Genomic DNA, 25,539 nt, shown 5'->3' on the forward strand with positions numbered 1-25,539 from the left:
AACAATACTTTTCACTGTATCTCAGTACATTTCACAATAAATCAAATACAGTAGGTTTATCCAAAACTAAATCTACTCCCTCACATAAGAAAAACAGAGTAAACAAATAATATGCTTCTCAACTGCAATGATCATAACCAAATTAACATTTTACTTAGTCATAGAGATGTACAGCATGGAAACAGACCCTTTGGTCCAACCCGCCCATGCCAACCAGATATCCCTTCCCAAATTAGTCCCACCTGCCAGCACTTGGCCCACATCCCTCCAAACCCTTCCTATTCATATACCATCCAAATGCGTTTTAAATGTTGCAATTATACAGGTCTCCACTACTTCCTCTGGCAGCTCATTCCATACATGTGTCACCCTCAGTATGAAAAGGTTGCCCCTTAGGTCTCTTTTATATCTTTCCCCTCTCACCTTAAACCTATGCCCTCTATTTCTGGACTCCCCCATCCCAGGGAAAATACTTTATCTACTTATCTTATCCATACACCTCGTGATTTTGTAAACCTCTAAGGTCACCCTTATACGACGCTCCAGGGAAAACAGCCCCAGCCTGTTCAGCTTCTCCCTATAGCTCAAATCCTCCAACCCTGGCAAGATCTTTGCACATCCTTTCTGCACCCTTTCAAGTTACATTTTGTTTGACATCCAAAATTCTAAGCAAATTTATAAAACAAAACTGATGACACGTAAAATCATGCAGAGTTATCCAGAAAATCTTCAAAGGAAGCAGCATTAACATCGTTCCTAGCTATCGATGATAAAAACTGCAACAAACTGTATTTCAAATACTACACAGTAGCAGCAGAACTGAAAAATAAAGCTATTAAAATCTTAAATTCAAGCATCCTTCAACAAGTTAAGCCTTTTGCTGTGCTGATCATTTGAAACTCTTATTTTCAATTAAACGTTTAAAATTGAGACCTTAACATTAAAAAATGTTTCAAATTGTGGGTATTGGTTATCTTAGGTTTGTAATTACAGAAAAATCTCACTTCTATCTTTAAAATATAGTTGATGGTATAGGCAGGCAATGTGCATGCAAATAGCTATACAAAACAAATTAAGCATTTTCACAGCACAACTTCACCAACTATCATGCATATTTATTAACAACTTTTATAAAATTGATTCATGCTGTGCCCATTTTATATAAGAGCATTTCTATTAATTTATGTGGGATTCTTCTATAATCCTTATGCTTCATATACAAAGCATTTTTTTAATTTAAAAAGTCTGCCTACTTGGCAGTACATTTAAAATGACTGACACAAAAAAAAAGTTTTTCTACCTTTAATGGCAGAAGTTTCACAACATGCACATGTCAAACAGATCCATGCAAGTGACCAGAATAAACTTAATTATCACAGAATTTGAAGGGGCAAAGAGTATGAAGAGAGACTGGTAGATAACATTAAACAGGCAATCCAAAAGATGATATGAGCATCTAAATAGTGTACAGGTAGTAAGATGACTGGTAGGCTTATTAGAGACTTAAACTGGAACCTATGCATGGGGAGACAGGGAATGGCTGATATAAATAAATGAGCACATTGCATTTGACTTTATCAAAGGCAAAGAGATGCTGATATTGCATAGCCAAAGGGAGAAAATTGATAGAGAAGGGGAATTAGAAAGGCTAGATCTACTTAGGTTGATAAGTCACTACCATAGAATGGAATGCTCTGAAGATGCTCATGGAAATAAAGATCGAAATTGTGGAGATACTAGCCATACTCTTTCAAGGCTCATCAAATATTTTTTAAAAAAACGCAAGGACAAGAATCCGTAACCACTGGCCAGCCAGTTTAATCATAGTACTGAAAACAACAAATGGACAAACAGGGTTGAAGAGAGCAAACTTGCATTTGTTAAAAGCAAACAGTTTTACTTGATTGAAATTTTTGATGGGAGGATTTTTGAAAGCTTTGGCGTTCAGGCAAGTGCTTCAATTTAAAAAACACTAAATTAAAGCAACAGCGAACCTAAGCATTGGCATCTGTGACAATCACAAAACCAGGTTTTTAGTGGGTGAAGTGTTATTGATCTATGTAAAGTTGAAAAAGACTTCCCCATCTTGCCAGTTTTCTAAATACATACTCAGAATCCAATAAGAAATCACTTTTGAGAAAAGATGTTTAAGATAATGCACTGAGGTTAATGATTAAAAAGGCAAATCTGCAACAGAATCTGCCTGATTTGTAGAAAACAAAAAAAATTCACAAATTAGACAGAACAGCTTTGGATTGATCATTAGGTTTTAAAGGTGGTGTGAGAATTTAGTCCCATGCACAATCGATTTGATTCATAATGTTCCCGCTCATAAAAATAATTCAAAACAAAAAGAGTTTCCTGTCGAAAGTCAAAAACAAATTTAAGGAGTTGCCCCATGATTTCTGAAGAGATGCAAATAGAAAACAAGTTGATATAGTTTGAAATGAATCATCGTCAAAATGATCCAGTATTTAGATGTAATTCAATTAAAACTTACTGAAATTTAAAAAAACTAATTGATTGTTTTTTGCAATTTTTTAAACGTAGTATGGGGGCTGAAGAACCTCAGAAGTTAAAGGGCATCAATTTGAAACAAACTGTTGTTCACTCTACAGATGCCACCTGAGTATTTCCAGCATTTTCTATTCTAAGTTTTGTCTAGTAAAAAATAAAGCAACATGCAAATTAAGCCAACATTGTATTTAGTGTTAATTCAGTCCGTAATTAGAGAAGTTGGAAGAATGCATATGCATAAGTGAGGTAGACCCAGTCCAGAATGAAGGAGCTTCATTGTTACAGTCCCGGATGCTGTTACCACACTAGTAGACATGGAGCAGTGGGAGTCAACGTCTATGAGAAACAGACAACCAGATTACTGAACAGGAGTAAATAACAGCACTGAACTAGGGAAGATATCTGCAGCAAAACCAAATTCCAAAGCCTACTCGGAAAAGATCACAATTTGTTTACAATAATATCCCTTTTTACATGGAGTGATTATGGTGAAATACTAGTAAATAGTGCATTTTTATTTGTTCTGTAAGTTTATTTAAGATCTTCATCTTATTTTCATCAATAGTACAGTTTTAGAATTCTATTGAGCCTGCAAACTTCTATAGTTTTCAAACATTGCTGTAGCTTGTGTTACTTTTTACTTAAGAAACGTTAAAGTAAACTAAGCAAAATTAAGTAAGACTAGTTAACTTATTGGCTAAGCACCGACAAAGATGGCAGTGAGTATGTGAACCCTTGACCAATCTGGTTAGATGGGTAAGTAGTAAGAACAAAATTGGATGCAAAGTTAGGGAATACATTATGTAACTTCTTTGCTGATCTCAAAAGATGCTTTCCTAGATAGTTACTAAAGTATAGGATGAAAGTAATCTTATTTTAATTCAAAAATATGACTAAAATAAAATAATCCTGTTTCATTACTGTTACCAGATTCTAGACAGCCTTGGAAACCAGTCTTCAATTTTCCTTCTATGTCATACACCACGCTGACTGACAAATTAACGGTAATTTAGTTTCAATGGGTGAAATTCCGCTCAAAGAACACAATGGGAGCATTTTCCCAAATGAACATTTCAAGGACTCTCCACTGTCTTTTTCAGAGTTAATTAGGGATTCAGAATTACAGTTTAGTCTTGCCAGCAATGTGCAGATCCCACTAATAGTCACAGCCACGGCCCTGCAATAATTTTAGTGTCTTACATGAAACATGTCAACCTTCAGCTTCGTAATATATTCAAAGGTCAGAGTTGTGGTTCTCAAATATAATATTTCTCATTTCATAGCATACATAATGAATAGCTACTGTGTATTCAAATATTAAACAAGGCTGAAAAATGCCAGCCATTAGTTTAGAAAGAATGCATTGTGAAACTGCAGTTGGGATTACAGGCTTTATTTGTCTTACCATCTTTACTATCCATGGGTTTAGCTACATCCAGTTCAAATGCATCCTGCATCTGTTGACCCCGAAAACGCTTTAGGTGTTCAGCTTCAATGAGATTACTGTCTTCTTCTTCCAAAGGTTGCCATGTACCATCAACAAACCACTGGCCACGCATGACTACAATCTTATCGGGTTCTGCAAAGGGAAGGACAACACAAGCATAGTTAATCACAGAAAACAATCTATGAACATTCCTTCTTAAATTCACTAGTAGAACAACAAAGTTTTGTGATTGTTTTACTCTACAGATGCTGCATGATCTGTGGGTGCTTTCTGGATTTTCTGTTAGTTTCATGTTATTGGAACAATGGAAGACAGAAGAGAGGATGAGGGAGAAAAACAGAGTTTGAAACTAAACTGTACTGAACAGAATAGAAAATGCCTTGCTATTTTAATATTAATTTTCTCACATTACTTCATTTTTAATAAATAGACAGACATTTGTTGTTAAGTTGTACTGACTATTCTGGCATTCCAGCAAGATCAACAGTTTATTTTCAAGCTAGAGAGAGATCCATTTAAGGAGAAGCCCCCTTTCACTGAGTAGTGTTAAGAAATGTTTTACCAAGCCAGTGGGGACACAGATGCCACAGTAATAATGTTATCTCAGGCAGCTTCATAATTGGCTGCCTGTGGGCCTACCATCCAATTAAAGATGGAATGTAGGCAGGATCACCATGTTTTCACACAATCACAGAACTCTGAATGCTTAGCAACACCAACGGGAGAGATAGTTCTTGGAGGAATACAGGAAGCCTCTTTTAGTTAACGGGGCAAAAGAAATATTAGGCTCAGGGCTGGAGAACAAATCCCTTCATGGATGTCATCAGAGCCATAGGTGTTACCTTTCTTCCTTGCACACAACTCATTCGTCTGGGATGACAGCATGCCATCAGTAAAATGCCTCAACAGCGACAACACACGCTGGGGTGTCAATCTGACCCAACTCCCTGATTCCTCATGCCTCCTGGCCCACCTTCTGGGCTCGGTAAAATTCAATCTGTTATTTTCAAATTGTTTACCTTTGTCCAGCAAACTGGTGCACTAACACCTTGTCCATAAAATACAATCAATCAATGAAGGAGTCTTGTTGATGCAGTTGTTTATGGTCACTAGGCTTTCACCTCCGTAACTTGTTCAAGTTTGACCTGCCTGTTGAGGTGAAAGCCTTCTCAATCTGCAAAATTCAAGGATCTAACAGCAAACGAGTTTGCATATTTTCAATCAACATGAAACTAACTGGAATAAAAGCCAAAGAATTGCAGAAACAAAAATTGCTTGAAAAACTCAGCAGGTCTGGCAGAATCTGTGGAGAGAAAGCAGAGTTAAAGTTTCAGGTCCATTAACCCTTCTTCAGAACTGATTGTAGTTAGGAAAAGGTTGTATATATGCTGAAGATGGGTTGGAGGATGGGGGAGAGGAAAATGACCCAGAGAGGGAGAACGGTGAGTGGGCAGATAAATGAATTAGTAGTAGTCAACCCTGAAGAGTCAATAGCTACTAATGCGGGCCATTAGCAGCTGACAGTAGGTTGTTTGTGGTAGCAGCCCGTGTAATGACAAGGTCTGGTGTGTGAGGATTGGAGGAAGGACATGGGAGGACATGCTAAGGCCCTAAAATTTGATACTGAGTCCTGAAGACCACAGAGTCCCCAACAGAAAAGGAGATGTTGTTCTTCAGCTTTGCTGAAGCACTACAGTAAGCCCGACATACAGATGTTGGCCAGGGAACATAGTAGTGTGTTGAAGTGACAGATCACATGAAGTTCAGTGTCATTAGGGGTAAAGGTTTAAGGTTTAAGGTAAAGGGGAGGCGGGGGGGGGGGGGCAGTTTAAAGGAGATATTTGAGGAGGGCAGTTAGGAGATATTTGAGTTTAGGTTTTTTGTTTACATGGAGGGTAGTAGGTGCCTGGAACGTGTTGCAAGGGGAAGTGATAGAGCAGAAATGTTATCAAAGTTCAAGAGACATTCAGACAGACATGAACAGATGGAGAATACAGGGATTCAGAACATGTGCAGGCAAATGGCACTGGTTTAGAATATCATGGTTGGCACAGTCATGATGGGCCAAAGGGCCTGTTCCTGTGCTGTACTGCTCTATGTTATATTAACTAATTGCTAGTCTCAGAGAGTTGGCATTCTATCAACATCCTGAGGTTAACCAGTGACTGGAAAGTCAACTAGACTTGCCACATAACTACAGTGGTTACAAGAGCAAGTCAGGGGCTAGGAATACAGCAGTGAGTAACTCACCTCCAGACTCCCCAAAGCCACCATTGACAAGACACAGGTCAGGAGTGTGATGAAATACTCTGTCTGAATGAGTGCAGCACCAACAACACTTGAGAAGCTTGACACAACCCAGAATAAAGCGGCCACCACAGCCACTCAGTAGCAGCAGTGTCATATCTACAAGGTGCACTGCAGAAATTCACTAAAAGGTCCTTAGACAGCAGCTTCTAAACCTACAACCACTTCCATCTAAAAAGGACAAGGGCAGCAGATATATGGGAACACCATCACCTGCAAGTTACCCTTCAAGCCACTCACTATGCTGACTTGGAAATACATTGCCATTCCTTCACTGTCACCCGGTCAAAATCCTGGAATTCCCTCGCTAAGTGCATTGTATGTCACCCACAGCACATGGACAGCAGTGGTTCAAGGTGGCTCACCACCACCCTCAAGGACAACTGGGGATGGGAAATAAATGCTGACCCAGCCAGCAATGCCCACGTCCCAGAGAGAAAAATAAATCATAAAATCCATAGTGTGGAAACAGGCCTTTCAGCCCACAAGTCCACCCTCTGAAGAGTAACCCACCCAGACCCATTCCCCTACCCTATGTTTCCCTACTGTACCTACCTTACACATCCCTGAACACTCTGGGCAATTTAGCGTGATCGATTCACCTGACCTGCATATCTTTGGATGGTGGGAGGAAACTGGAGCACCCGGAGGAAACCCACACAGACAGGGAGAACATGCAAACTCCTCACAGACAGTCATTCGAGGCTGGAATCAAACCTGGGTCCCAGGTAGGTGCTAACCATTAAGCCACCATGCCACCCTGTGTTACTAGTGCAGTTGATGGTAGCATTCTTCGGTTGGGACTCAGGCATATTGGTGGTGCAAAATGGGTGGACTTTACTCAGCATTTTATTAGCGTCAAAATCTCCCAGTCATGTTGTAATTCCCTGCATTAGAATTTGTCACTATCATAAATGTACAAATTCCCCCTCGCAAATTTGTAACTACAATGTTAAAATAATAAACTATGCAAAGAGCTATTCACACAGCAATGGAAAAAAATCAATCTTGTTTACTAGACATTTATATTTCCCACCTGCTGTTTGCCATCTGCCTCTGACTTCTTAATATGAAACACTTGGGGCCATCTTCTGTACATTGGCAATATTTTAGAAAAGCAAGTTACTGTAGATAACAAAATTCTGCTGCTCAGAACCGATATGAAAAGAAAAGAACTTGTCCAATCAGCAAGCAAACTCAATGATAACGTGCAGAATATTTTCTTCTCTCATTTCTGAATGTCACTATTTGATAAAGAGAATGAAGAAGGCTTCTACATTCATATAGTACTTGTGTACGCCATTATTATTTCGACAATGAAGCTCATTTGCTAGTTCATACTTGCCAGATTTCAAGTGCCTCCAAATCAGCTCATAGATGGGGATATCTTCTCAATGGCAGAGCAGTTCACACATTGACTGAACTGCTGTGAACCATTATAAATTAAAGAATGCTTATAGCACAGAAGGCGGCCATCTGGCCCATTGTGTCCATTCCAGCTCTAAATTAGAGCTACACAGTCACGTGACCGTCTTTTCCCTGGAGATCTGCAATTTCGTTTTCACTTTATGCTCGGGTGAAGATTCTGCACCCTGCTCCTGTCGGTTAACATGTACTACCAATGTTCTCAATTACCAAATTACTTCCCCATTTACTTGACAATACAAATTAATCCACTTCTGGCAGCTAGTACTTTAAAATATAATAAAACCCTTGGTCAAAAATGACTTATGAAAGAGCTAGTATTGAGACTGCTCTATTTATCATAAACCCCGAACACTCCATTTCAGGTTGAACTCTGAATCATTCCCGGTCAGTAAACCTATGGCGACCGTGGATGGAAAGTTACAAACACTTCATTTAGATAAGTGTGTGAGTTTAATAACTATTATTTATATTGTATTGATATATGCTAGCACAAACCGAATTTCAAGCAACACCAAATTGGGCATTGCAGCACGTAGGCGTTACTACATTTAATTCCTGAGACATTTACCTCACATACCCACAACAAACCGTAGGTTTTTGACAGCAACTATAGGTTAGGCTGTATTATTGCAATATTAAGCACAAGAGTAGTTACATAATAATGTTTAAAATGGCTACTTTGTACAGATCTTTAAACAAATTCGTTAACTAAATGAAGTAATAAATCACAAATTAAAAGAGCAACAAGCACACTGAATATAAAATCCTCCACACACACAAATATTGCTTCAAACTTTTCTGTTCATAAATCACAACCCCTACACTGTGGAAACAGGCCTTTCGGCCCAGCAAGTCCACACCGACCCTCCAAAGAGTATCCCACCCAGACCCATTCCCCTATTACTCCACGTGTACCCCTGACTAATGCACCTAACCTACATATCTTTGGATTTTGGGAGGAAACCAGGATACTTAGAGGAAACCTACACAGACACAGGGAGAATGTGCAAACTCCATACAGAAAGTCATACGAGACTGGAATCAAACCCGCGTTCCTGGCACTGTGAGGCAGCAGTGCTAATTACTGTGTCTGAACAACTTTTATTTAAGCTAAAACCATTCATCTGAGCCCTGTATCATGAAGATTACTCATCATTTTCTAGATCCCATTGGAGAATCAAAATCAAATTGGTTTCATCTCAAATCAACTAACTAAACTAACTGAGCAGGGTTACATAATCTGCAATGCACTAATGAAATAAAGCATGTTGAAGATATCAACTCAATGAGAGAGATGGCCATTGTTTTGTGAACTGAAATCATCCACTGGTAATCTTACTGTATAGCAGTGGCCACCCGGAGACATAATTTAGTTAAGATGCTTTTCATACACTAATTAAGACTAATAACTACTTATTACTAACAGTAAATAATTCCACTTAAAAGGAGACCATGGTGACTCAGTGGTTAGCTGTTGCTTCACAGTGCTAATGACCAGAGTTTGATTCCAGCCCTGGGTGATTGTCTGTGTGGAGTTTGCACGTTTTCTGTGTGGGTTTCTGCTAGGTGCTCTGGTTTTCTCCCACAGTCCAAAGATGTGCAGGTTAGGTGAATTAATCATGCTAAATTGCCCTATAATGTCCACGGATGTGCAGGCTAGGTGGGTTAGCCATGGTAAATGCGGGATTACAGGGATTGGGTGGGAGGTGCTGGGTCTGAGTGAGATGTTCTTCAGAGATGGGTGCAGATTTAATGGGCTGAAAGGCCTCTTTCCGCACTGTAGGGATTCTATGATTCTATCAACCGGTGAAACTAAGCATCAACTTAAATGCATAATTTCTGGCAATACAATAAAATGTTGTAACATTTGTCCTAACATTGTTAAAAAGTAAAAATGTAAATCTTTCCAACTGCCATAAAAAACAGATTGGTAAAATATCTCCTGAAAAAAGCAAATAAGTAACATCTAAAGAAGTTCTAAACTTTTTCATTCACAGACATTGGAATAGGAAACTGAACAGCAAAAAGCAGTAAATATCTACAGTTCACCATGATTAAATATTCCAATACATGCAACTTTCCATTAGATTTTAAGAACAAAATCAACAGTAGTGCAATGTAGTTGAAACTTAACTACGGTCTAAAATATCTATGCAAGCCACTTAGTTCGAGGACAACTGGGGAGAGGCCATAAAAGTCAGCCTTGCCTGCAACTCCTGTATCCCACAAAATAATTTTTACAAGAGTCTTATGGACAAAAGGTGTTCCACCTACCAACTGCTGCAAATGGCCTATTAATGTCTGATTTACACCTACCCTGGACCTTCAGGTTGTGGCACTCATTGGCAGCTCTGCAACCTGACAACAATGCACCACTGAGGGGCTCCCATTTTCCTCCACGTTTCTAGAAAGTTTTCAATATTTCTCCTACATTTTGCCATAATCAGCTTAGGCATTGCTGGTGCATTTACAGGTACAGGAGAACTGACCTTGGACAGATGCAAGAACCCAAGAACTGAGAGCAGGAGTAGGCAATTCAGCCCTTTTAGCCTGATCCACAATTTGATTCGATCATGGCTGATCTCATCTTGGCCACAACTCCACTTTCCAACATCCTACAGTCCACTAATTAAAATCTGTCCATCTTATCCTTAAATTTACTCAATGTCTCAGTGTCTACTACAGATTTACAATCCTGAGAGAAGTAATTTCTCATCTGTTTTCAATCTGCTACCCCTTATCCTAAAACTATGACCTTTCATTCTAAATTGCCCATGAAGAAACATTCTTTCTACAACTGTCAATCGTCAATTCCTTTCAGCAGTTTATATATTTCAATTGGATCTCCTCTCATTCTTCTAAACTCCAAAGAAATTTTTTAATCTCTCTTCATAAAACAAACTGCTTCTCTCTGGAATCAATCTAGTTAACTCTTCCAAACTGCCTCCAATGCAACAACATCCCTCAAGTAAGGGGACCATAGCTCCCTGAAAGTGGCAACACAAGTGGATCAGGTGGTAAAGGAGGCATACTGCATGGCATGCTTGCCTTCATTGGTCAGGGCATTGAATATAAAAGTTGGCAAGTCATGTTGTAGCTGTCTAATACTTTAGTTTGGCCACATTTAAAGTATGTTGTGCATGATTCAAGTCATCATACTTTAAAGGAGGATGTGGAGGCTTTGAAGAAGATGCAAAAGAGGTTTACCCAAATTGGAGTGTACTAGCTACAAAGAGAAGTTGGACAAACTTAGATTGTTTTTGCTCGAGCATTGGAGGCTGAGTGATGACCTGATAGAAGTATATTAGATGTGAATATAATATACACATGGATAGAGTGGATATTTGGAGTATTTTACTCAGGATGGAAATCTCAAATACTAGAAGGGGGGAGCTTTAAAGTGAGAGTGGGAAGTTTAAAGGAGATGTGCAAAGCAAGATTTATTTTAAAACAGAGGGTGGTAGGTAACTGGAACGTGCTGATGGGGAGGTGGTAGAAACAGATATGATAGCAATGTTTAAGAGGCATTTGGATATGAACAGGCAAGGAATAGAGGGATACAGACCATGTGCATACAGATTGGATTCGTTTGGCATCATAGTCACCACACATGGTGGATCAAAGCTGCACTGTTCTTATGTTCGATTTCAAACATTTGAGTATGATTTTTGTTCATGCAGATCTATGCAGGTGAAAACCCCTAGAGATTATTATCTGTTTCTATTCTCTGTCACACCAAGTTTATTGCCTGTTTTTTTTTTGATATTTATTGATATCCCACATCAATGCAACATGATGTGGGATATTTACAAAAAACAAATATCCTATTTTTGAATTTAAAAAAAAATTAGCTGAATCTCCTGGAATATTTCCACTTCTTTTTGGATAACTTTACCAAATTCAACAGCTTTATGAAGAAGCTCTTTTGGTTATCTCTAGCTCTTTAAACATCACAGCACAACGAAGGTGATAGCATTGCTTGGTTTACAGGATTTTGGGGATGTTTTTACTGGAGGCAAGTAACTTGTGGTATGGGATCCAACTAACCCCAGGACCAGAAGTCAGGCTTATAACTAAAAAACACGCTCTTGTGGCACATTGGTAGTGTCACTACCTCTGGAATATGAGGCCTGGGTTCATTCAAAGGGATGCTGAGGAGGTTCACGAGGTTGATTCCAGATTTGTGAGAGTTGGCTTATGAGGAGAGATTGAGTAAACTGGGACTATACTTATTAGAACTTAGAAGAATGAGGGGGGATCTTATAGAAACATATAAAATTATGAAGGGAATAGATAGGATAGAAGCAGGGAGGTTGTTTCCACTGATAAGTGGAACTAGGGGGCACAGTCTCAAAATAAGGAGAAACTTCTTCATCCAAAGGATTGTGAATCAATGGAATTTCTTGCCTACTGAAGCAATATTTTAAAGGCAAAGATAGATAGGTTATTGAAGAGTAAAGGAATTAAGGGTTATAGTGAGTGGCCGGATAGGTGGAGCTGAGTTCATGAAGACATCAGCCATGATTTTATTGAATGGCAAAGCAGTCATGAGGGGCCAGGTGGCCTACTCCTGCTCCTAGTTCTTATGTTCTTGTCTCCACCTGCTCCAGAGGTGTGTAATAACATCTACAAACAGGCTGATTAGAAAACACCTATAAACTTTGAAAAAGACTAAATGTTACCTAAATAATTAAAAATTGAACTAAATACAAATTTTAAATATTTATATCCTGCAGGGAGAAAGATAGATAGGTTATTGAAGAGTAAAGGAATTAAGGGTTATAAACTTTGAAAAAGACTAAATGTTACCTAAATAATTAAAAATTGAACTAAATACAAATTTTAAATATTTATATCCTGCAGGGAGATGGGACTAATTGGGACGAATGTCGATGGTTCAAAAACTAGTTGAAAGAGTAGTCAGCAAGAAAGAGAGATTTAATAAAAACACAGGTGCACAGGCAAAATGCAGTAGAGCAAAAAGTAATTTCAACAGTAAAATAGCAGAAGAGGTGAGAATGTTAAAAAGTAGCAAATATACTGGAATGATTACATCCTTCAAACAATTACTGTACATGAAGAACACTTCCAGTCCAGACACCATACGCCTCCGTTGCCCTGTACTCCCCAAACAAAATGATCACATCAAAATTCAGGTTGTTAGTGTGAATGCAATGGAAATTCTTTAAAAAACTGATAAGACTTGAAAGAATTAAATCCTTAAGAGACAACGGGTAATTATCTCAAGCTCTGGCAGCTCATTCCATACACAGGCCACCCTCTGCATGAAAAAGTTGCCCCTTATATTCAAACAAACGTGACAAAACAGATGCAGGGAACTGAAATCCATTATCATCAGTTGTGTGTAAACAACAGGATTGATTAGGGGTAAACCTTCGCCAAAATGCCAAAAATAATGGATACAGGTTTGACTGAGTAACAGTAAAAGGAGTGGGACACTGAGTATGTTAGAACTCAGTAGTGAGACTACTGCTGTTTCTAATTTACGTCAATGCTTTGATAGTAGCAGGTCAATGGAAACAGATCAAATTTGCAGATGAAATCAAACTGTGCAGGGCAGCAAATCAAAGAAATCATCCCAGTAAGTGTAGATTGAGCTAAATAAATTAGATGAGTGGGATGATCACTGGCAGATGAAATTTAGTGCAGACAGTGTAAGTATTCTACATAGGAAAGAAAACAAAGTATCACAAATACTATGAACAGTGCTAAAATAGCTGCAGTAAAGAGAGGTCAGGAATGGAGTTTAGATAAATGCGAGGTGCTGCAGTTCGGAAAAGCAAATCTTAGTAGGACTTATACACTTAAAGGTAAGGTCCAAGGGAGTGTTGCTGAACAAAGATCTTGGAGCACAGATTCATAGCTCCTTAAAAGTGGAGTCGCAGGTAGATAGGATAGTGAAGGCAGCGTTTGGTATGCTTTCCTTTATTGGTCAGAGAATTGAGTACAGGAGTTGGGAGGTCATGTTGCGGCTGTACAGGACATTGGTTAGGCCACTGTTGGAATATTGTGTGCAATTCTCGTCTCCTTCCTGTCGGAAAGATGTTGTGAAACTTGAAAGGGCTTAGAAAAGGTTTACAAGGACGTTGCCAGGGTTGAGCTATTGGGAGAGTGAAAAGACTAGGGCTGTTTTCCATGGAGCATCAGAGGCTGAGGGGTGACCTTATAAAGATTTATAAAATCATGAGGGGCATGGACAGGATAAATAGACAAAGTCTTTTCCCTAGGGTGGGGGAGTCCAGAACTAGAGGGCATACCTTTAGTGTGAGAGGGGAAAGATAATAAAAGAGAGCTATGGGGCAACTTTTTCATGCAGAGGGTGACCTGTGTATGGAATGAGCTGCCAGAGGATGTGGTGAAGGCTGGTACAATTGCAACATTTAAGAGGCATTTGGATGGGTGTATGAATAGGAAGGATTTGGAGGGCTATGGGCCAAGTGTTGGCAGGTGGGACTAGATTGGGTTGGGATTTCTGGTCGGCATGGACAAGTTGGACTGAAGGGTCTGTTTCCGTGCTGTATATCTCTATGACTCTAAGTCCTCACAATCTCAACATATTCAACCAATGCACTGGCAGCAACTAAAACCAATTAGATATTGAATTTTGTAGTGAAAATAGTAAGAGGAAATCAACTGTGCAGTACGGATCAGATTTTGTCTTCAGTTCTGTAAAAGTGGAAAGCAAGAGTTTCTGTAGATATCTGAAGATGAAAAAAACAATGTTTTTTTCTACAGGGTAAGAATGGGAGTTAACGAATAAAATAAACAAATAAAACAAATGGATGAAATGAATAAACATTTTGCTAACGGTATTCACGATAACACATTAAAAATATCTATTTACAGTATTGGCTGTAAATCAGTAGATGAAAGGTAGAGAGGAATTTCATGGAATTACAGTAACTTGGGAAGTGGTATTGTGCAAACTGATGGAACTGTGGGCTGACAAACTCCTCAGGTCCTGATTAGGCATCAGCCTTGTATTTTAAAAGAGGTGGTTAATGAGGTAACAGATATTTTGGTACTAATTTTCCAAAATATGCTCGATTCTAGGAAGCTTCCATCAGATTGAAAAGTAGCAAATATAACCTTGTTTTTCTTTTAGAAAAAAGGACAGAAGAAGAAATTGAAAATTATAGGCAGTTAGCTTGATGTCTACTGTGGGTAAGGTCTTAGGATCAATCATTTAGGTGTTTATAACTGCACACTGAAAAATCCAAGGTAATTGGAATGTGTCAATGTAGTTTTGTGAAAGGAAAATAATGTTTAACCAACTTAATTGAAGTTCTCTAAGCAAGTAATACGCACCATAGATAAAGGGGAACCCCGCTTACGTCCAATATGTGGATTTCCAGAAGGTATTCGATCAGGTGCCAAATTAAAGGCTATTACACAAAAGTAGGATCTCAGAGTACAAGGGCAACATAATAACATGGACAGAAGATTGGCTGGCTGACAAATAACGGAATTATGGAATTTATGCAAATGGGTCTTTTTCTGCTTGGTAGGTTGTAATAAGTAGGGTTCCAAAGGTGTTTATGCTGGGGCCTCAACTTTTTAAAATTCATATCAATGACTTAGATGAGGCGACTGAAGGTATGTTAAAAGATATGTTGCAAAGTATGTTTTAATGAGGACATAAGATTGAAGACTAATATAGATAGGTTAAGTGAGCAGACAAAAATCTGGCAGACCCTGGGTATATTGTGGGAAACCATGAAGTTGTTCACTTTGAAAAACGTGACTCTTACTTAAACAAAGAATCACTTCGAGGTGCAGGAGAATCCAGATCAGGGCTTTGAAACTGTGGGCCACAGCTTCTAGTAGCATTGCCAGTTAATAGTTTGAGGTTGTGGATTCTGATACTGCAATGGCTGCCATGGAACTTCGACTAAGTGCTAGCAGCTACGAGGCCCCATTACTTCAAAATAATGTGCTCAACGATCGATCGGATTGTGTAGGCTGAACCATGTCCTTAAAAAAACCTAAAGAGAAAATAGATGCCTTTTACTTATAAACCCTGTGGATTAAACAGCTCTCTCGTTTGCCACTCTCATAGGTCCCTCATTTGCTCCCCTAACCACCAACCATTCTCAGGTATCTCACTCTCCCCCTAGCTCCAATGTTCGCAGTTCTGAGGTTGCGCTAACATTTGTCCATTAAAATGTAGTCACAATGAGAAAAAAGATTGCAAAGCATTAATCTTGGTGCCCAAGTGCATACATCATGGCAAGAATACATCTCAAATACCGTGGCCAGTTTGGTCTCCGTAATTTAACGAAGGCTGTAAATGTTTTGGAGACAGTTCAGAGGATGTTTATGAGATTGATACCTGGAAGGTTACCTTAGGAAAAGTTGGACAGATGGGCTTGTTTACACTGGATCTTAGAACAGTGACTGGCGATTTGATTGAAGTAAACAAAATTGTGAATGATTTTGACAAGGTGGACATGGAAAGGATGTTTTCTCTTGTTGATAAGTCCAGAACTAGGAGGCAATGCTTTAAAATTAGGATCACTCTTTTATAAAAATGTATGGAGATATTTATCCTCTCAGAGGGCTGCGTGATTTTAGAAATCTCTGCCTCAGCTGGAAAGACAGGAGAGAATGATTTTCATTCAGCAAAGAAGCACTGGAAACGTGATAGGAGAAGAATAAGATAGGACTTTGTACAAGAAAGACTAATCCACACATACCACTTTAAAACCACAGTGGAAGTGCCATATGAGGGCTCTAAAGGACAATATTTTTTGGGATGCAGCTATTGTATGAAACACCATTTCTTACCCATCCCTGAGTACATACTGATGGCTGCCTCTTTGAAACTCTGTGGTGATTTGACACAACAGAGTGACACTTCAGAGGGCTGTTAAGAGGGGCGGCACAGTGGCTCAGTGGTTAGCATTGCTGCCTCACAGCGCCAGGGACCCGGGTTCAATTCTTGCCTTGGGTGACTGTCTGTGTGAAGTTTGTACATTCTCCAGATGTGCAGGTTAGGTGAATTGGCCATGCTAAATTGCCCACAGTCAGGGGTAAATATAAGGTAGGTGAATGGCTCTGGGTGAATGGCTCTTCGGAAGGTCGGTGTGGATTTGTTGGGCTGAAGGGCCTGTTTCCAAACTGTAGGGAATCTAATCATGTTGGCGTCAGACTGGAGTCATAGGGAAACCAGGTTGGATAAGTAGGGGTGGCCAGTAAATACAAAATTCCCAAGATGGGGAATCTAATCTTAAAATTAAATATAATCTATTCAGTAATTACAAAAACATTAAAGTTATGAATGTTATCCACATTCTATTTGATCATAAATATATCATTCAATTGTTAAGGAAGTACAGACAGAATAAATATTTTTCAGGAAACTTCCCAGGTTACCAATGATCCCATTTCATCCCTTCCCGTCGCATTTTTTGATACCTTCAGGGAATAAAGGAAAAGCAATTGTTTTAGTTTGGAGCAGGAGCTGAAGGAGACGAAGGTCAAAATAACTTATACTTTTATAAATTAGATCAGAGTTTGGGGAATTAATCAAATGAATTGAAAACTAATATTAAAACTCTGCAGATCAAACATGAGTAAATATGATGCCCAAGTAAATCTGAAAGACATGAGTAAATATGATCCCCAAGCACGACAGATGGTTGGCAGAGAAAACTTCCACAGCAAGTTGCAAAGCGTCTATTTGAAAGTAAACAAATTCTTTTGAAGTTCCAGCATAATAGCAGAGGTTGAAAAAGCAAATTGATGGCATTAGTAAAGTATTTACATTAATTAGATTTGGAAGTACTGTACAAATCCAGAGATGACAGAGAAGTATATAGTTAGGAGGGAGTTACTCTTGGAGGCACCGACATTGACTCCAGATCCCATGCAAAATCATTGGGCAAGAAACCTTGTGCTAATTACCAGCTAACCAAGCCCAATCCAAATCCTACCTCCATCCATCATTTGGACGATGCATTGAAGTTGGCATTGGCCTGCAACGTACTTGGATTCCATTTTACAAACATCTGATTTACAAATGCTCATATTAACAAATGCCATCCCTTTAAGGGGTGTAATTTTAATATTCAACCAATCAACATTTTCAGCACTTACATATGACTGCTTTATGTTCTCTTGTATAGTGTGCCAACTCACATGCAAACTCAGGAATGGAATACATTCGCAACCCAGGAACTGGGTGGAGGCCAAATGGACACAGATACTGGACTGTCTGCAGCAGGTGGTCAGGGAACCAATAAAAGGGAAAATGTACTTGACCTAGCCTTTTTTCAATCTATCTGAAACTAATGCATCTGCTCATGATAGAATTAATAGGGATAACTAATGCAGAATCCTAATGGAGACAAAGTACCCATCTTCACACTGAGGATACTGTCCATCATATTGTGCAGCACATCACCATGCTGAATGTGACAGATTTTAAACAGACCCAACAACTCAAGTGATATCACACGACACTGCAGGCCTTCAGCAGCTGCAAAAATGTATTCAATCCATCTATAACCTCACAGTCAAGCATATGCCCCATCCGACTATTACCAACAAGCCAGAGATCAACTCTTGTTCAACGAGCAGTACAGTTAGGCATATTAGGAACAGCACCTATCATTCCTAAAAATGAGGTGTCAATTTGGTGAAGCTACTTGCATGCTAAGCATTGTAGGCAACAGGTGATAACTGATCCCATAACCAACGGGAAATGAGCTCTGCAGTTCTATCACGTCCAGTTGTGAACAGTGGTAGACAATTAAAACAACTCATAGGAGGAGGAAATCTACGAAGTGATGGGGAGCCCAGCACTTCAGTGCAAAAGACAATACTGAAACATTCACAACTGTCTTCAGTAAGAAATGCTGAAACATTTACAACTATCTTCAGTAACACAATTCATCTCTATCTCCTCCTGAAATCTCCAACACTAGAAATGCCAGCCTTCACCTAACCCAATTCACTCCATATGACATGTAGAAATGGCTTAAGGCACTGGATATTACAACTGGATACTACAATGGCAAAGTGATTAAAACCTCCAGAACCATTTGCACATCAAGCCAGCTACTTCTAATCAGTTTGAACACTGGCATCCAATATGGAAAATATTCACATCATGTCAAAAAGCAGAACAAATCCAAATGTTCGAATTATCATTCCAGTTAACTCTCAAACTGATGGAAGGTGTCATTGACAGTGTCACTAAGTGCATTTAACAGTAACCTACTTACTGATGCTCAGTGAACCATTAAGGCCCAAGCAGTTCCTGACTTCCGAACAGCTTTGGCCCAAATATGGACAAAAGAGCTGAACTCAAGACAGGAAATGAGGGTGACTACCCTTGACATCAAGGCAGCTTCCAACTGTGTGTGTAGCATCGAACTGGTTGATGGAACTTGGAGGAAAACTTTCCATTGATTGGAATCATACTGAGCATAATAAAGATGGTTGTAATTAGAGTCATATGTACAGCACAGAAACAGACCCTTTGGTCCAACCCATCCAAGCTGACCAGGTACCCTAAATTCCCTCTAAACCCTTCCTATTCATATACCCATTTTATGTGCACCAGCCTTTACATGAAATATTGGTGAGGCCACTATTGGAAATTGGTTAAGCCACTATTAGAATGCTGCATGCAGTTCTGATCTCCCTGCTGTAGGAAGGATGTTGTCAAACTTGAAAGGGTTCAGAAAAGATTTAGAAGGATGTTGCCAAGGTTGGAGGATTTGAGCTATAGGGAGGGGCTGAATAGACTGGGGCTATTTTCCCTGGAGCATCAAAGGCTGAGGGATGACCTTGCAGAGGTTTATAAAATCATGAGGGGCACGGATAGGGTAAATAGACAAGGTCTTTTCTCCAGAGTGGGGGTGAGGGGGTGGGAGTCCAAAGGTGAGAGAGAAAAGATTTAAATGGGATCCAAGGGGCAACTTTGTCACACAGGTGTTGCATGTGTGGAATGAGCTACCAGAGGTGTGGCAGAGGCTGGTACAATACAACATTTAAAAGGCATCTGGATGGGTACATGAATAGGAAGGGCTTAGTTTAGAGGATTATGGGCCAAATGCTGGCAAATTGGACTAGATTTACTTAGGATACAGTCAGTTCTGATATAATGCAATAGTTCTGTTCTCATGCAATCTCATGTTATAAGAAAATCATGCAATAGCCACACCATCAAAACTAATGGGACCAGAATCGTGTTGTAGCCAATACAGGTAAGGAAGTTTCTGCAAATGATAGTCTAAATTCTTCAACTGTGTTAAAGCCAGTTTGTGTTGAAGAAACACACGTTATACCAGCACTGACTGTATCTGGTCAGCATGGATGAGATGGACCGAATGGTCTGCTTTTGCGCTGTCTATCTCTATAACTCAAGATAAAATACAACCATTACCCCTTGACATTCAATAGTATTACCATCACAGAATCCTTAAATATGGGAATTCTCACTGAGCAGAATCTAAACTAGCTGTGTAAATACTGAAGCTGCAAGACTAGGTCACAGGCTAGAAATTTGGTGAGGTGTAACTGACCACCTACCTCACCACATGTCAGACACAAGTCAGGATTGTGACTGAATACTCTCTACCTGCCTGGATGTGTGCATTCAATAAATTCAAGCAGTTCAGCATCATCCATGATTTTAAAAAGGCCACTCTTTGTCACAATTTAACACCTTCAAAATTCACTTCATCCACTATCGATGTACAGTGGCAGCAGTGAGTACCATCACTAAGACTTCTTAAACAGCATCTTCCAAACCCGCAAACTGTCAGCTAGAAGGGCATGGGCAAATAATATCTGGGAACATCACCATACATCATCCTGACTTGGAACCATTCCTCGAATATCACTGGGTTAAAATCCTGGAAATCCCTCCCTTACAATTCAATGTGAACACTGGAACCACATGGACAACAGGTATTCTAGTGAGCAATTTCACAACGGCAACTTTGGATAGGCAATAAATGCTGACCTAGCTTAGCAATGACCACACCCCGAGCGAATAAAATGTCCAATTGGGAAACTTCTCTTCAAGTCTTCTAAACATAGCAACCCTCTTAAATATTCACTACATTGGAACATGGAAAACATTGTTTGAATATAATGCGTGTTTATCAAAATTAAAGACAAGTGCTCATTATTTAGACTGTGATCTGTTCCAAACTCCACTAAGTTTGCTCCATTATTTGAAATGATCATGTTGATAATACTCTCAATTTCACTTGCCTGTCCCCTCCGCATATACCTTGACTCCCCAAGTACTCAATATGCCAACTGATCTATTTACAGCTAGCTGTTTAAGCACATCATGTTACATCATGCTGATGCCATTTATCCATTTGTAATTCCCCAGCATAACTAAACTTTACATGAGGCAAGATTTTTAAAAACTGTAGCTTTCTGTACTTAGCAGCTTGACACCTCAAAGTAGCTGCATAGTTTGGTGACAATAGAATCATTATCATGGTTCTTGAACAGCAGATAGTACTATTATCCTAACATAGCACATATTCTGAACAAACTAATACTTCACCTTTTACCATTGCCAACACATGAATGTCTTTGACATTAAAATTTAATTCTCTCTCATTACGGCAAAATCAACTTCATTAGATCTACCAATAATCCACAAACGTTTAGAAAACATGAACACATCTAAGTGCAAGGTCCAGATTCGTACTTGTAATTTACATGTTGGCATAAATATTATCTGCACTACATCCATTATATGTTTGAAAGTTTACAGAAAAATCAGATTTTAATTTGTTCTTCCCTACCTCTCCCGTCTCCACACTCCTGTCATTTTGAAAGTATATGTAAACCTTGTTGCTTTATTCAAGTGACTGAATATTGCACCTCTTTAAATGTCCTTACTTGTGGGTTTCACCACAGATGAAAACTTTCAACAAAGAAAGAATAATTTCCACCTATCACCAGTGTTGTTTTCTTCCCAAAGAGCTTTAATGTCTTGAAACCTCCAAACTCAATGATTTTCTTGCCTACACATGCACAAACTTACACTGACCTTGAATCTAGTTCAAACATCAGTCATGCATCTGCATTTCCTCAGATGAATGCACCAAATTACAGATAACTTCCTGCTGTGGGTATGCACTCTAGGAATTGAATGACAATATCTGCAAGATATATTATATAAAATTTAACTTCAAGTTACACACGTGAAAAGCAGAACTTGGGGAATAGGAGAGTAGATTTTATAGTCCCTTAAGTTTGCTCCATTATTCAAAATGTATTATCCAATAAGGCGCTCACTGTTGAGAGTGTGATCTGTTCCAAACTATACTAAGCTTGCTCCATTATTTGAAATGATCATGGTTGATAATACACAATTTCACTTGCCTGTCCTCTCCCCATATACCTTGATTCCCCAAGAAACTAAAAATCTATTGATCTCAGTTTATGAAGAAAAAGGTCACTTGTGATTTTGTTGGTGATAAGTTAGATTATGACAAAAACAAATGATAGGTATTTTTTTAAAAATGGCAGTACTGTATAGTTTTGAATGATCAAGGCCAACTAGATTTCAAGTTAACTAGATTTCAATGGACAGCATTTTGATTTCTACAATTAGATTCAAAAATCCTGAGTTAAAATGGTAAACAATATCAAATGATTGCAAAAAAGTACTATCCAAATGATCTATAATGCACCAGAACATGTGTCATGTTTCACTGGAGGAATGGTCAGATACTCCTCCTGTTCTGACAGAGGAAAAAAAACAGGACAAATCTTTCAAGAGAAAAGGAAATCGAAAGATTTTCTTGCTCAGTGATACCTCTTCATAACTGTTGAGACCAAACATGGATCACATTGTGGTCAAGTTTAAATTTGTTTACAACCATAATATTAGCACCACCCTGTTGAAAATGGCCAAGCCAGTGCAAAAGATTGGGGAAATTTGAACTTAAGTGCAACAAACCAAATGCACATATAATAGAGCTTTCAGTGGTCATAGAATCATACAGATGTACAGCATGAAAAGAGACCCTTTGGTCCAACCCGTCCACGCTGACCAGATATCCCAACCCAATCTAGTCCCAGCACCCAGTCCCGTATCCCTCCAAACCCTTCCTATTCTTATACCCATACAGATGCCTTTAAAATGTTGCAATTGCACCAGCCTCCACCACTTTCTCTGGCAGCTCATTCCATATACATACCACCCTCTGAGTGAAAACATTGCCTCTTAGATCTCTTTTATATCTTTCCCCGCTCACCCCAAACCTATGCACTCTAGTTCTGGACTCCCCCACCCCAGGGAAAAGACTTTGCCTATTTATCCTATCCATGCCCCTCATGATTTTATAAACCTCTACAATGTCACCCCTCAGCCTCCGACACTCCAGGGAAAACAGCCCTAGTCTATTCAACTTTTCCCAAAGCTCAATGGCAACATTCTTCCAAGTCTTTTCTGAACCCTTTCAAGTTTCACAACACCTTTCCAATAGGAAGGAGATCAGAATTGCATGCAATATTACAAAAGTAGCCTAACCAATGTCCTGTACAGCCGTAACATGACCTCCCAACTCCTGTACTCAATACTCTGACCAATAAAGGAAAGCATACCAAATGCCTTCTTCATGATCCTATCTACCTGCGACTCCACTTTCAAGGAGCTATGAACCTGCACTCCAAGGTTTCTTTGTTCAGGAACACTCCCTTGGACCTCACTATTAAGTGTGTAAGTCGTGCTAAGATTTGCTTTCCCAAAATGCAGCACCTCACATTTATCTAAATTAAATTCCATCTGCCATTTCTCAGCCCATTGGCCCATCTGATCAAGATCCTGTTGTAATCTGAGGTTACCTTCTTTGCTGTCCACTACACCTCCAATTTTGGTGCCAACTGCAAACTCACTAACTATACCTCCTATGTTCAAATCCAAATCATTTATGTAAATGATGAAAAGTAGAGGACCCAGCACTGATCCTTGTGGCACTCCACTGGTCACAGGCCTCCAGTCTGAAAAACAACCCTCCACCACTACCCTCTGTCATCTACCTTTGAGCCAGTTCTGTAACCAAATGGTGAGTTCTTCCTGTATTCCATGAGATCTAACCTTGCTCACTAGTCTCCCATAGGGAACCTTGTCGAATGCCTTACTGAAGTCCATATAGATTACATTTACCGCTCTGCTCTCATCAATCCTCTTTGTTACTTCTTCAAAAAACTCAATCAAGTTTGAGAGACATGATTTCCCATGCATAAAGCCATGTTGACTATTCCTAATCAGTCCTTCTTTCCAAATACATGTACACTTCCCCCCAAGTAACCTACATGTCACCAGAAAAAGCCCTTAGTTTAGTTGCAGCATTCTATAGCCCACAGAAGTGACAGATGTCATTGCTGGCATATCAATGAAATTATGATGGCATAACTGGATTCAGTTCAACTTCTGTATGTGAATTTCAAAGTTAACAATGCCAGGAGGGAAAGACACTTCTCACTGCAAATGTCTTCACCACGTCCATTAAAACTGTACAGTGACCTATCATCAATACCAACTGACGTTTAGTAATGTGGCTAATTTAACAGAAGGGCTGCTAGAAAAACTTCTTTATCCAAAATATGAAATAAACTTTCTGCATTCAATTCTTAGAAGGAACTTACTACTAGACAGTGGAGTTTGGAACAGATCACTGTCTAAATATCAAATGCATTATTGAACAGTATGTTGAGTTTACACTCAGCATATGTACTGTATGATAACAAATTTCATGATGCTTGTTTCAATTCCTTATTTCAGAGTTGCAAATTTCTTCTGACAGATGTTGCCACTGAAGCATGACTCCAAGTCAGAATTGTATCATTGCACCCATCTGTTTAATCATTTTAAATCTTACACAGGACAATGACAATAGAACAATGCCCAGTTAAAGACAGTTGGTGCATAGTACAAAGAAACACAGTTAATCGTCATTTCCAGTCTCCTCATATATAGATACACATTATAAAACCTGTAATCTTCTCTGAGCCAATATTAAAGTAATAGCTCGACATACCCATGCAGTTTAATGAAGTGCCCTTTCACAAAGTTCTCAATGTTATTAAACATAACATCCAAGCTAAACGCTGTTGACATGATGAGTGGCGTGTTTGTTTATGGTCACAAAATCAAAAAAAACAGTTCATAACTTGTTGTAAAGTACAAAACATCCAGTAGGAGAGTTTTTCTAAATTGTTAGAAAGCCAATAAAGGTTAAAAGTCCTATTATACGAGTACTAATTTTTTTTTAAATGTTTAGGTATTTCACTTTCCACTACCATTTTCACTGCTCCTTCATGATCTTTAAACTATTCTCAATTCTAAACTCAATCAACTTATTCTTTGCTGCTTTAATTTTCATTTAAGCTCACTGCCAGATCTCCAAATTTCCAACACCCCTCCAGCTTCACCACTGTACACCAATGGCCGCACCCCTCAATTTCTTCTTCATAACAGGTTGCCATCATGAAAGACCCATTTTTGGGAGTCACTAATTTATTTTCTTATCCAACTCAATTCTGCCCCTTCATCTTCAACAGGTGGAAAATACTACCTTGTTCTCTTAAAATGCCTCTGGAACCATCCTCCTGGCATATTTTAACAGGATTTGCAGATGTACAGTCACAACCTTTACAACTGATTCTTCGATAGGTCCCAAATAGTCTCCCAACCCTGCCTTCCCCCTTCTAAAAAGAGCCCCAATACATTGCAAAGTTCACAGAGAATCTCAACTTGCATACACTAGTTGGTTTCATAAGCTTAATCAGCAACACTACTCCATCTCTTCAGGTTTTATATTATTCGCAAA

At 39.0% G+C, this 25,539-nt stretch overlaps 1 protein-coding gene across 3 annotated transcripts in view; it reads right to left on the minus strand.

Annotated features, from left to right (window-relative positions):
* Positions 1 to 25,539, minus strand: part of ddhd1b (DDHD domain containing 1b) — a 76,120-nt gene that overhangs the window by 46,963 nt on the left and 3,618 nt on the right. For all 3 annotated transcript variants that reach the window (XM_043697674.1, XM_043697672.1, XM_043697675.1), the window contains one exon: positions 3,923 to 4,096. In XM_043697674.1, coding sequence (XP_043553609.1) covers positions 3,923 to 4,096 — 174 coding nt within the window. The remainder of the gene's footprint in view (positions 1 to 3,922; positions 4,097 to 25,539) is intronic.

This window comes from Chiloscyllium plagiosum, chromosome 10 (assembly GCF_004010195.1).
Source record: "Chiloscyllium plagiosum isolate BGI_BamShark_2017 chromosome 10, ASM401019v2, whole genome shotgun sequence".
Classification (NCBI taxonomy): Eukaryota; Metazoa; Chordata; class Chondrichthyes; order Orectolobiformes; family Hemiscylliidae; genus Chiloscyllium; species Chiloscyllium plagiosum.